At 41.0% G+C, this 13,028-nt stretch overlaps 1 protein-coding gene across 18 annotated transcripts in view; it reads left to right on the forward strand.

The window, feature by feature from the left end:
* Window positions 1-13,028, forward strand: part of cadpsa (Ca2+-dependent activator protein for secretion a) — a 121,418-nt gene that overhangs the window by 73,019 nt on the left and 35,371 nt on the right. For 8 of the 18 annotated variants that reach the window (XM_036211913.1, XM_036211914.1, XM_036211922.1 and 5 more), the window contains 8 exons: window positions 508-664; window positions 5,832-5,973; window positions 7,500-7,655; window positions 8,502-8,649; window positions 8,855-8,869; window positions 9,829-9,903; window positions 10,938-11,021; window positions 12,232-12,264. In XM_036211913.1, the coding sequence (XP_036067806.1) occupies window positions 508-664; window positions 5,832-5,973; window positions 7,500-7,655; window positions 8,502-8,649; window positions 8,855-8,869; window positions 9,829-9,903; window positions 10,938-11,021; window positions 12,232-12,264 (810 nt within the window). The remainder of the gene's footprint in view (window positions 1-507; window positions 665-5,831; window positions 5,974-7,499; window positions 7,656-8,501; window positions 8,650-8,854; window positions 8,870-9,828; window positions 9,904-10,937; window positions 11,022-12,231; window positions 12,265-13,028) is intronic. The other 10 variants (XM_036211915.1, XM_036211917.1, XM_036211925.1 and 7 more) reach the window with 3 other exon arrangements.

The raw sequence follows: 13,028 nt of genomic DNA on the forward strand, positions 1-13,028 counted from the left end.
GGAGCCAGAGGGAGCATTCACATTACAGACAGCGTGATGTGAATGAGCAAACACTGCTGATGCTCTCCAGGGCTCGACAGAGAGGAGGTGCATGGAGAAAAGTGTGCATGAGAGTGCGGTGCTCGCTCCTCCGAGGCTGCCGAGAGTGCAGCTTGCCTCGCTGGCTCCTGATCGACTCGCTGAAGGAGCGAGGGGCGAGTGTTTAAGTGGAGGAGCGGCGGTTCCCCGGCGGGCCGGCAGCCGTCCTCCGTGCTAAAGCGCTCGTTTGTGCCCGAAGATGTGAGGAGCTTCCCTGGAGGCCACACAGGAAGTCCTTAAAGCAACAAGTTGATTAAAAAGTGAAGCAGAGCCTCCATGCCTGCGTCCTCAGCCTCCTGCTGCACTCAGTGTGACTGTCAAGAGTTCACTGTAAAACACTCACTCTGTGTTTCTGTCTAACCAGCTGAATTTTCTTTTCCTAAATTTCTCCACTCTCCTCTTGGACCTAATCTCCTCCTCTGTGTGCAGGCCTTCGCTTGGTGGTCAGACCTGATGGTGGAGCACGCCGAGACCTTCCTCTGTCTGTATTCAGCCGACATGGACGCCGCCCTGGAGGTGCAGCCACCTGACAGCTGGGACAGTTTCCCGCTCTTCCAGCTCCTCAATGACTTCATGCGGATAGACTGTGAGTCTGAGCCTGTTTCGGAATGTTTGCAGCTGACAAGGTTCTGATGAAACCATGACACAGATTCAGGAATGATAGAAATGTGACACCAGCCGGGTCATGACGCAGAATCAGAAACATATCAGAGCTAAAATGAGTCCAAGGTTCTGACAAACTGCTAATGTTTGTGGGGGAGTCCAAAGATTTGCAGGTCAATCCTAAAACGTTCACGTGTTGCTACATCGCTGAGGATGTTCATCTTTATGACAAATCTTGTCTCAGAAAACTCAGAGGGTTGCCACAAGTGTCGCAACCTCCCCACTTCCTATTACGCTGCTCCCAGTAATGCTAATAGGTCATCCAGTAAGTGTGAAAAAATGTAAGACAGCTATTGGAGGTTGGTGAATAATGAAGCAGCATGGTGGTGGAGTGGAAAACAAAAACAGTTTTAGTTTTGTAGCCTCATACATTGCACAGCTGCAAATGTTACACAGCTGCATAAATCGTGCAGTTACAGATATTGTGGAGGTGCATGCATAACACATATGCAAAAGTTGTGCAGCTGCATACATCATCCACCCTGTCCTTTCTCTCATTCAAATTTTCACATTCAAAATTTCTTCTTCATCATGACGAGCAGGGAACCCCTTAGAAACAGCTTATTTACTATTTGGATTCTGATAGGAATTGTAAAGGGATAATCATCATTCATTCTTTTAAATTGCTCATGATTTCAGGCAGAACTTTGTGTCGAGACTTGGGTTAAGAATGAAGAAAAAAAGTTGTTTTTTGCAAATGGTGAATCTTGAATTCAAAGTAGTTTTCAGTAACTCGTGAAATATACTAGTAAAGCTAAAACATGGCATGTAACCCTTCAGTTGTTATTTTGTATAAAACTTTAAATATTACTATTGTGTTTTTTTATTATGTTAACTATTGATAACTTCCTACCAGCAAAGACAAACACAGAAACTAATTTCTCAGATGAGTTTTAACCAAGTCAGACGATTGTTTCATGAGTCCATCCATCCATCCATTTTCTTGACCGCTTCGTCCCTTTCGGGGTCGCGGGGGTGCCGGAGCCTAACCCGGCTACTGATGGGCGAAGGCGGGGTTCACCCTGGACAGGTCGCCAGTCTGCCGCAGGGCCTCAATCACACACCCATCCACACACACATTCACACCTAGTTTCATGAGTCATGGTTCGTAAATTAAATAGCTGTAGATTGATTAATGGATATGAGGGTGAACACAAAAGAGGAAAGTTCAGATATATTTACGATGTTGCCCACATCAAAGCAAATATTTATTTTTGTGTTTGTGTTGTTCTTTTATTGCCGGCTCTGCAGATTTTTCGTGCTGTTGCACGCTGTAACCACGTGCACTGTTATGCCGTCCAGTTGCCACCTTCACACTCCCGACAATGTGCAGAAATCACAGGGAGGCCAATTTGATGACACTAACAAGTGAGCATAACGAGCTCGGTGTTCAGCCGCATAAGTGCGCCGCGCTCTGCCTTCTCCTTGACTCCCGACCGGCAAACTCAAAAGGGGAAGCATTCCCCACGGACAATTAACGCCCGGCAGATTGAGCCCGATTTGTGAGGAGTGGAGTAGATCCTTTACAGGACCACGGACAGCTCCACAGAGGTCCTGCAGGCAACTGCATGCACTTCATTAGAGAGATAGCTGACCTGCAGCAACCAGCACCCAGAGCTGAGCCCTGTTTCTCCACACAAACACACACGTAGGCTTGTGTGTTTGTGTGTGCGGCTTCAGGGTGCACTTGACACTGACTGAAGCCATTTCCAATGTTTGTCAGTTGGCTTTCAGTAGCTTTAAATCTCCTGAAGAAACTGAAGGTTTTTGTGAGTCAAGACAAAGATCAGAACTGCCCTCCATGAAAATACTGTTGCAGAGTGAAAAAGTTAAATTCTGAATTATGTTTGTTACATTTACCTGTCGATCAGCTACAATAAAACCAGACAACCCTGTACCCACTGAACATCAGATATTGCTCTGCCTCAAAATCATACACAAACAGTAAAAAATCCATTGTGAATGATGATAGTTACAATCTTAAAAGATTAGGTACTAAGAGTTTGTAGGCTGTATAATTAAGAAAACACTTTCTCTAAATAAGTTTGCCAAAAAAGATAAACGCAGCCAAAAACATTCAATAAAAGACAAAATCAAAAGGCAAAAAAGCTGCAAGCTCCAACATAACTAATACAGCTGATTAGATAAATTAAAACGGAAGTAAATAAATGCTGTTGCGTAAAAGAGAAATGGTTAAAAATTCTGAAATGGCCAAAAAAAAGAAGCAAAATTTGAAAAAAAAAAATGTTTAACATCTCATAATAAAATCTATAAATATTGCTTCTAAGATGGATTCTTTAAACGAGGGTTTGCAAGTTTTTAATATGTAATGTGTACTAATAAAAGACTGAAAGATTGTTGTAAATGCAAACTTTTTGCAGTTCTTTGCTCTGAAAAAACAGTTTTTATGGGTTTTAATTTTTTCAATAGTTTTAATAAACCAAGCATTTTTTTTTGCAAGAACTTGCAAAGAATCTAAAGGAAAGGTTTGCTAAAGCTAAACGCGTGAATACCAGAATGACTGTTAAAGCAAAGTAATGGTATGTAGCATTTACGCAACGGAACATTCCACATTTTTTCCACATTGTGCTGATAACAATAAATAGTGAAAAAAAAAAATCTTTATATATATAAAGAAAAAAACTAATGCAACATGAGCTCTAAACATTAATGTTTTTTTGAAGAACAAGTCAATAATTTTGGGCTCCTCATGGTGGTGCTGAATTCAGGAAAGAGTAACATTAATGAAACGGAAAAGAGGAAGTTGTCAAAAATGAAATCCTAAAATAATGGCAAGTCACAAGTGTGGATCCACTTTGGTTTTTAATCACTGACGACTAAAGAGAACAGACTTGAACTGTTGTTGTTATCAAAGGTGCACTTCTATGTTGTCACAGCAGCGAAGCAACAGCTGATGTGAGTGTTTCTCAGATGGAGCCCTTCTTTTCCAGATTTCTGCTCCAACCATGAACGCATCACCTGCCCTCAAATGAGCTTCAGCATGTCGCCGTGTGCAGAAAATCTTAGAGACAGTCCTGCTGTTTGGATGTAAATATTTGAGATGCAAAATGAAACTTTTGTTTAACACAAATCAGTAATTATCGGTTGTACCTATTCTCATTTCTCCAACAAAAGAAGGTTTAAGTTCCAGACATTAGTAAAGGTTTATACAGAGTAAATATGTTGATGTTTCCAGTCTCCATTTTTATAGAAACATGCAGATCTCAGATTTTTCATGATCAAAGATGAGTGATGTGCGTCCTGCCCCGCCTGCTGCTGTGTTCCTCCTATAAAAAGCAGGTAGGGCCCCTGCTGGGCTGGGATTGGGCCCCATACCTCATTCTTAATGATCAATAATAATATGGTGGCGTCTGGCTGTGTTCAGGTCACATGACAAACGCACCACAACAAAATAGTACAGTACCCCCCCCTCCAACTTCCACCACCAGCAGAGTAAAAAAAAACTCCATCGTTACGGGGACATCTTCTCCACCGAAGGTCGTCCTCTGCCTGCCCCTCAGCGGTGCACTTATGTTGCAGTAAATAGCCGTAGAACTCGGCAGGCGCCAAAGTCGTGCCGCCGTTCCAGGAGTTAATGAGGTCTGCAGCAGAGGGGGCGGGGCCTGCAGCACACCCCTGGACTCAACACATCCAAGTGGACAGCAGCCGCTCAAGTGGCTAATTTGGAGAGTGGCAATCAGGGAACACAACAAACATCGCACCTCCTGTGTATCATCGACCTTGACTCCAACACACAAACACAGGCTGGGGGGGGCGCGGAGAAAAACAAGGAGAGGGAAAGCAGACGCGCTGCGGAGCCGTGAGGCATCACATTAGCAAACAATGGCCTCCATTTTATCTCCTGTGGTCTTTGTCAGTGTTGCCTTTTTACCAGTTGGGCGCCGGCGGAGACTCTGGAATGTGTGTGTGATGGGCCGGATTTAGAAACACCCCCCCAGACTCGCTCTGACTTTTTGTTTTTTGGTGAGATTGAAGCGTGGCAGTGCTCTGTCATACCTGCTGCTGCAGACTCGAGCACAGCCGCTCCTCTGACAGCCTCCATCACCTGAGGCTGCTGCACCCGCGACCTGGACCTCCCACAAGTGTAAGATCGTGGATGGAGACCATTTCTGCAGCTGCAGCTTTACAGTTCTGTGCTTCACAGACTCAGATAGTCTCCAGCCATCATTTCAGCTGCATCGAACAGTAATAGATTTTCTCTCTGCCGCTACCAACATATTCAGAAACTACATTGCAAACACGCTGCAGATGTGTGTTACCTTCAAACTCACAGTTTAGGATCACTGGTGAGGTTAACCATTTAACAGCAGAGATGTTTCTAGTAACACCTAAATAACGCTTTGTGACCTACAGTAACTCTTCAACCATTTACGCAAAGAGCTTATCGGATTAATATTGGGTTCACACTGATACTAATGTAAAGTGTTGCATATCAGTGCCAGACTGCTTTTCTCTGCTTCAGAATCCACTGGAGTTATGTTAATAGCATAAACCGTTGAAAAGTGATGGTAGGTAAAATAATTCAATTTTATTTATACAGCCCAATTACACAACGGTAATAGTCCAAAACATAAAATCAGAGTCTGGGAAAAAAAAGGAGGAACCTCAAGGAAGTCCATATGAAGGAGGGATCCTCTATAAGGATTGACAGGCGATGTACCAGGACTGTTAAAGAAGAATTTGCTTCTCTATCTCTACCACTACATGTTTGAATAGTTTAGCAGATGGGCTTCATCCAGATGAGCTGGGGGATAGTTGGGGGTGCGAGTCGAGCCCGAGGCGTGGTCCACGGCCAAGGACAGGAGCTTGGACGAGCCTCCTGGAATCTGTCTCTCTCGAAAGGGGGACAACACGTGAATTGCACTGCACCAAACAGAGGCATGGAGAACTAAATGATAAAGACTGTAAACACTGGAGCTGAAGCTCTGGTGTTGAAAGGTTAAACTGAGATCGGACACACTCAGCGATAGAGATTTTTGATCTCTTCACAGTCGGCTGTAAACTGCTCATCTGTGTGAGAGCTCTTTCACCTCCATGTCTTATTCCCTCCCCATCTTTCCACTCTTCAGATAACCTGTGCAATGGGAAGTTCCACAGACACCTGCAGGACCTGTACGCGCCGCTGGTGGTGCGGTACGTGGACCTGATGGAGTCGTCCATCGCTCAGTCCATCCACAGGGGCTTTGAGCGGGAAACCTGGGAACCTGTCAAGTAAGAAGTTTGTCTGTTTTATTGTGCAGCTTTAAAATGGTCATAATCAGTTCATCTCTTAAAATTTTTTCCCCCAAAGTGTTCTAGTTCACAGGAAGCTGAAACTGTTCTTCAAAATAAGATGTTTTTTTTTCTCATTTTCTCTCTTAACTAACATATTAACGACATAATTCAACCAAAACATGGCTGACTCTGAGTGACTGAGCTGACTTGGTGCTCCTGGTAAATGTGTCAGAGTGGCGGGGTCTCTGTCCACACCGAAGTGAAGAAGGCTCGCCATCAGACGGCGTGACGGCCTCCAACACGTGTCTTCTATCCTCTGCTGTTCTCTCCACAGGAGCATAACCAGCTCTCTGCCCAGTGTCAACATCCAAATGCCCACAGTGCCAAATCTGTCAGGGCCCAGTGCCAGCTTAGGCCCACTCGCCTGGACGGCAGCTGACTATGACTCGTAGTGTGTAACTCTAGAGGACACTTCACATGAACGGCAGAAGGACGACGCAGCAGCTTTCTAATCGTTCACTTTTTTATCTAAACTTTGTTTAAAATGCATGAAAATACGTCCGGATGATTTCAGATTAACCATTAAAGCATATTTTGAATGAGAAATTTTAGGAAAACAAATTAAAGTTGCTTTTTATTATTTCAAGGAAATTATCAGAAAACTTTGAGCATTTAGGTTTATGGAATACAAAAACATTAAATTATCTGTTTTATTTTACCACTTTTTTCAGTTTTTTTGGAAGAAGTAGAAAGCTGCAGCCTCTCTACTGCGCTCATGGAAATGCTGTGGAGTCTGAGCTCCAGCTTCTTCTCTCATTTTTTATTTGAAAAATGCAAATTCACAAGAACAAATAATAAACGAAACACACAAAACACATCTGTTTCAGACCTGAAATATCTAAGTTTAGTAATCAGATAGTTGGGAGTTGTTCATTTCTTCCAAAAACCAACATGGATTTGAAAACAGGCAGGTGCTTGTGAACTTGCATGTTTCACTAAATTCCCTCTATACGTTTTCCCTGAAGTTTCTGCTATTCCTCGTGGTTCCCTTTGAAGAACAACCTGTCTTCAGAGTTCTGACGGTCTTAGTCCTGGTCTCATCCTTTTTTCCCTCTACAGAAACACTTTTCCTACCTGAAAACTTCCGGTTTTAAAACTTAACAACAGACCAAATATATCTGGACTTTATAATGATAAAAACTTGTTAAATTATAAAAGTTTTCACCACTTCCTGTTTGAAACAAATTGAACATGTAGGAAATATATCAGAATGTATGGCGTAATGAGTATCTCAGCACACACAGCCTCAGTAAAGTGTTGGGCATCATTTCAGTCCTGCAACATCAATGAACTTATGTCTGAAAAACTGCAGAACATCTCCACAATTTTATAAGTTAAATGAAAGTCCAAATATAGTAACATTTGGATCCTCATTTCCCCTAAGCTTCTGAGTTACAGTCAAATAAAATAAGTGGAAGCAAAGCCTTGAGAAGTCAAAGACCAAAGCGTTTCTGGTTTCACAGTAACGGCTCTGGAACATCGGAGGACCTCTTCTGGAAGCTGGATGCTCTGCAGACCTTCATCAAAGACCTTCACTGGCCTGAAGAGGAGTTCGGCAAACACCTGGAGACTCGGCTCAAGCTGATGTCCAGCGACATGATCGAGTCCTGTGTGAAGCGGTGAGGTTCTGACGCGCCATGGTCAACGTGTTCTCTGTGTACTGACTGCAGTTTAAGTGTGAGTCGAGAGCTTGGTTTGATGTGCAGGAGGGGGCGGAGCTTTAGCTTAATCAAAGAGGAGAAAAGCTTCATAAAAGACTTCATCGCTGTGAAAACCTGACCAATGTGTACTTCAGTCACCAGACACAGAGTTTAATTATATATTACAATTTGGCAGACATAGTGTATATATAATGTGTTTGAAATTTCTCTAGTTCTAAAAAAAGCTAATAGAGTTTATAAGTTCTTATGACTGGGAAGACTTCAGTTAAATTAACCCGAGTGCTGCAAATCTCAGTGTTTCCAACAGTAAACAAAGAGAGAATCTCAATTAACCTGGACGGTTTTTGACATCAGCGGTACGGCAGCTGAAACGAGGCCAGACTGTCATCAGCGTGCTTGAGGAGCCTCATTAAGTTATTTTCAGACATGTCTGCTGTCACGTGCACGCTACAGTCTGAGGACTGAGGGCACGAGAACATTTAATGAAGAAAGACTTTAGAGCTCTTACTCTTCATTTTGCCTTTACTAGGAAATTTAACACATCAGTCTTGATATTTATTCCTTAAAATATATTTTTTTTACTTTATAAAAGTAAACGGTTTTATTCAACATATATTAATAAAGCACATTTATGTTTTTTATTTTTTGTACTTTTCTCACCCCAAAAAATAAATGAATAAATAAACAGTTAGCTGGTTTCTTCACAATAACACCATGTGCTGAATAAAGTTTGAAGATGTAGCGGTCCGAGCTGAAGCTGTCCAACTTTCCGGACGCTCCTGACTCTCTCTGCTCTGCCTGAAGGACCCGGGCAGCGTTCGAGGCCAAGCTTCAGAGGAGCAGCCGCACCACAGACTTCCGCGTGCCTCAGTCCATCTGCACCATGTTCAACGTGATGGTGGACGCCAAGGCGCAGTCCGCCAAGCTGTGTACTGTGGACCTCGGGCAGGAGGTAGGAGGTCTACCTGTGTGAGCACTGGTCAGACAACAGATGAAGAATTCAGCCTATATTGTGATACTTTTGTTGTTGTCTTTGTCCTTATTGTGTATTTATAAATAGTGAATGGATGGCTCTTTCTCTGCTTCTGTTCTTCATCTTTATTTTTGCATGAACTGCATCTCTCTTGTACCCCCCTCCTCTCTGTGCCATGTGGAAGTTTGTTAGACAGTGGGTAAGTGTTGGAAAAATTTCTGCTCGACCCCCCCATCAGTTCCCAAGTGCATAATTATCTGTCAGTTTTCCCTCTCTGTCTTTCTTCATTTGAATTGTTTGGATTTCATTAGCATATGTGTAGATGCTTTTGAATATACATGGGGAAGAAGTGAGACATCTCATGTTTTCCACCATCTCCACTGATACATTTGCCGACAATGAATTAATTACAGCAGAGTTCTTCGCCGTTCTGTAAAAGAGGAAACAGATTAGCGGCAGAGAATTCGCTGCCGAGTTTCCATGACAGCCATTTGTTCGCTCCGTCTGCAAATCATCACGAAATGATTTCATAGATGTTGTTGTTTGTGGACAAACAGTTCAGCGTATGTTAGATCATTTAAAGAAAAAAGACGTTTTTAAGCTTTAATCAAAATGGACGGTTTGGATATGACCTAAAAAATAGATTTTTATGAAAGTGTTTTACTTATCACAAATAAAACAATATCAAGTTAAAACAAAACAAAATAGCCTCACAAAATGAATGAAAATACAATGACTCTCAATCTGGTTTAAAAGAATAAAAGGATTTCTTAGGTGGAATTTAAATCAGGCAAAGAAAAGTTTTAAGAAAGAATCAAAACTTCTCAGGGCTGACATGCTTTAGAAAAACTGGGAAAACAGGGCAATCTAAAATTTTAGCTTTTATTTTTATTTCCTCATATATACTTGAACCCCGTTTAACATAATAAGCTTTTTGTATTCATCTCCTTAGAATTATCTCTTCAGGGCGTGTTTTACTCTATATTGATTGTCCCCGCTGCCCTAGAATATTTAGATTTTTTATCAAGATCGATTGAAGAGAACTGAAGAATTAATGAAACTATGTTATATTAGTCTGCCTCTTCTCATGTCTCCAGAAAATGAACACATGTATGGTTTTCATGTGGTTCCATCACATGTTCTTTATTGCTCCTGCAGAGGCAGTACCACTCCCAGATCGACAATCTCATCGAGGAGACGGTCAAGGAGATGATAACTCTGCTGGTTGCCAAGGTATAAAGAGTGTACACTGTCCTCCTGTCATCACTAACAGGCGTACCATATGTCCATTCATGCTGATTGTGAAGGCTGCAGCTGCTCTGATTTCAGCTTACTTAAAATAAGTTAAATAAGTCTACAAAAGCTTGTGCAGGAAAAAAGACATTACATGTGATTCCATAGGGACACACATTTTTCCAGCTACTTTTAAGGAATATGACCAAAGCAGTGACCAGTCTGTTCTAAAATGATCGGATCATTCATGTTAAATGCAGCACAGGGTTCTAAATGAGCAGGTACAGAAGTAAACCCACTATCTGCAGCCATGAGGAGACAGTTGTTATCAATAGAGCATTTTAACTTCAATCATTTTAACTTTAAATCCTGACTGAAACTCCTCAAAGAGATGATTTCTACTCAAAGTATCACAGAGTTGATCTTTAGAACCTTAGAGATCACTCTTTTTCCCCTCATACAAATGGAATCAACTCAACTTGCACCATTTTAAAATAATTTCAAAATGAACCAATATTGACTATGATTATTATCAATAATCACATACAGTATTATGATATGAATCGAATCATTGAATGAATGAATGACCAGTTGTTAAAGAATAGTGTTAACATGTCAGAAGCTCGCAGCATCATAGAATGACATTTAACTGCATCGTTGTTGTGCATCATTTCTTGAGGGGAACGCCCGCCCCTGAAACCAGGGGGGTGCAGTGGGGGTTAATGGAAAGGGTCAAAGACGGAGTCGGGATAAGGCTGGGGGGTAAAGGTGGTATTTGGGTTTAACCGAACACTATTACTGGTGTGAATCCTTAAGGCGGTGATTTAACGCCACATCAGAGTTTCCCTGAACAGTATCATTTTACTGTGGACTGTAGGGTCAGAATAACTCCCAATATGAGGAAAAATGACCTCTTACTGCTGTTGGAGAAAAAAAAAAGATTTTTACTGTAAAAGAAATTGGTTTAACTGTGAAAAGTAGGTGATCTTTTCCAGAGCTGATCTGTCCTGACGTGAATCTCTCTCATCTCTCAGTTTGCCGTGATTCTTGAGAGTGTGTTATCCAAACTCTCCAGATATGATGAAGGAACGCTCTTCTCCTCCTTCCTGTCTTTTACAGTAAGTACATCATTTTCACTCTTTCATTTCTCTTTTTAAATATACATATTTTTAAATTCAAATTGATGCACTTTTTTATGAATCTCTGTTCCCCATAGCAAAAGTTTTTGGTCAGTCTGGTTCTGGAGTTTGGGTTTTATCTGTTGAAAGATGCCAGAATGGAGCACAGTGGTATTTATTTTTAAAATTCACCAGGACTGCCTGCAAACTCTTAGACTAGACTCGCAATTTTTTTTCAACCTTTAAATTTTTTTATGCTAGAATTTTTTTTTTATGGTTTAGATTTTTCAAGTAATCAAGGCAAGGAGATTAAAAAAATATTTTGGTTTCTGTGGTTTGATAAAACCCAAACAAAACCAGCAAAACCCACTTTTAATAAATGAAACAAAATTTAATAAAGGCATGGTCATTCTTTTTTATGTAAACCCTCACATCAGTGAAAAAAAGACAGAGTCCAAGATGTCTGCTGCAATATCAAACATATTCTCACATTAAAAAAAGAAAGAGTTAGTTTTCTTCTTTTATTTGGAGCCTTGGTTTTTGGAATTTACCAAAATGCAAACATAGTTTTAGATTCTTGGTTATCATATATAATACAAAATTAAAAAAAATGCTTCTGTAGCTGAAAACCAATGGAGTTTGGAACAAAAGCTAGATGTTTCGGATTCCATTCTTTCCATTTGGGACATTCAAGCACAATAATGTTTATGAAAAAATCTCACAAACACAAAAAGTTGTGCAGTTTCTGTAACACATCACTGGTTTGGGAATACCTCTTTGGATGGCAGCCATCTTGGAAAATGGCCACCGTCTTCATTGTAATTTTTCAACCAGAGTATTTGAACCAAGTTTGATGCTTGAGTTTTGGTAAAAACACTTGTTGTGTCTGTGGTTGGTTTCCGTCTCAAGTCTTAGTCACAACTGCCCTTTCGGGTCAATACAATGTGCGAAAAGAGGCTTTTACACCCCTCTACTGGTCCAGACAACCCCAAAACCCGCAATGTCTGTATGGGCTCATGTGACTAAAGCTTTATCTTTCCATCAAGACTTGTTCTTGTTGTATTTATGTGTGGATGCTCATTGAGATGGTTGGTTTATCCCATTTTTGCTCCTGATGTCCCTCCTAAGCGTGTATGTTAGCTCATGTCTGCATGTAGAGTCTGAGCCTCTGTTCTTGAGGTGACTCACTGCTCCTCTCTTCTCTGTGAAGGTGAAAGCTGCTTCCAAGTATGTAGACGTACCTGTGAGTATCACCGTTATCACTGTTGGCTATAGCTGTCACTGATGTGTTTGTGGCTGAAAAACGTTTCAGTTCAAAGAATAAAAGATAAAAACTTTTGTCACCCTCTTTTTTTTTATTTTTTTTTTATTTTAAAGAATCTTATTCCAAACGTTGATGATGATTCTTGAGGATTAACAATTTTTAACCAGGGCACATACATGCTCTCGTCTTTGGGTATCTTATTGAAACAATGCATCACCAAGTCCCTTACCTAAACCATGACCCTGAACCAAAGTTTTGCACTGACCAAAATTTTGTCACTGTAACATATGTCCATCAGTCCTTTCAAATTCTACAGATGCAAAACAGGTCCATTGAAAAAACAAGAATATTAACAGCATACTTGATTTCCAGACCCCAAAATGGACTTTATAATGGATTTTCTTTTTTTTTTTTTAATATGAAATCACTTCTGACATGAATTGTCTCACATCAAAAATATTCTGTTGGTCAAAATTCATTTAACCCTCGTGCTCTCTTATGGGGTCCAGATGACCCCCACCCCTATATAGATGTATTATCCGTCCCATGAAAGGTGGACAGGATTTTAAGTCTGCCACGGACACCTGTGAAGATAAAAGTTTAGCGTGCTGTCTTGTGGGGTCCAGATGACTCCACCTTTAATGCAAACAAGGATAGCATGAGGGTTAAAGGCCACATTTTTGGGGAAAGCCAATAGTCTGTTAGTTTACAACAGATGCAATGAATATATTTTGTTGTAATCT

This window comes from Oryzias melastigma, linkage group LG5 (assembly GCF_002922805.2).
Source record: "Oryzias melastigma strain HK-1 linkage group LG5, ASM292280v2, whole genome shotgun sequence".
NCBI lineage: Eukaryota > Metazoa > Chordata > Actinopteri > Beloniformes > Adrianichthyidae > Oryzias > Oryzias melastigma.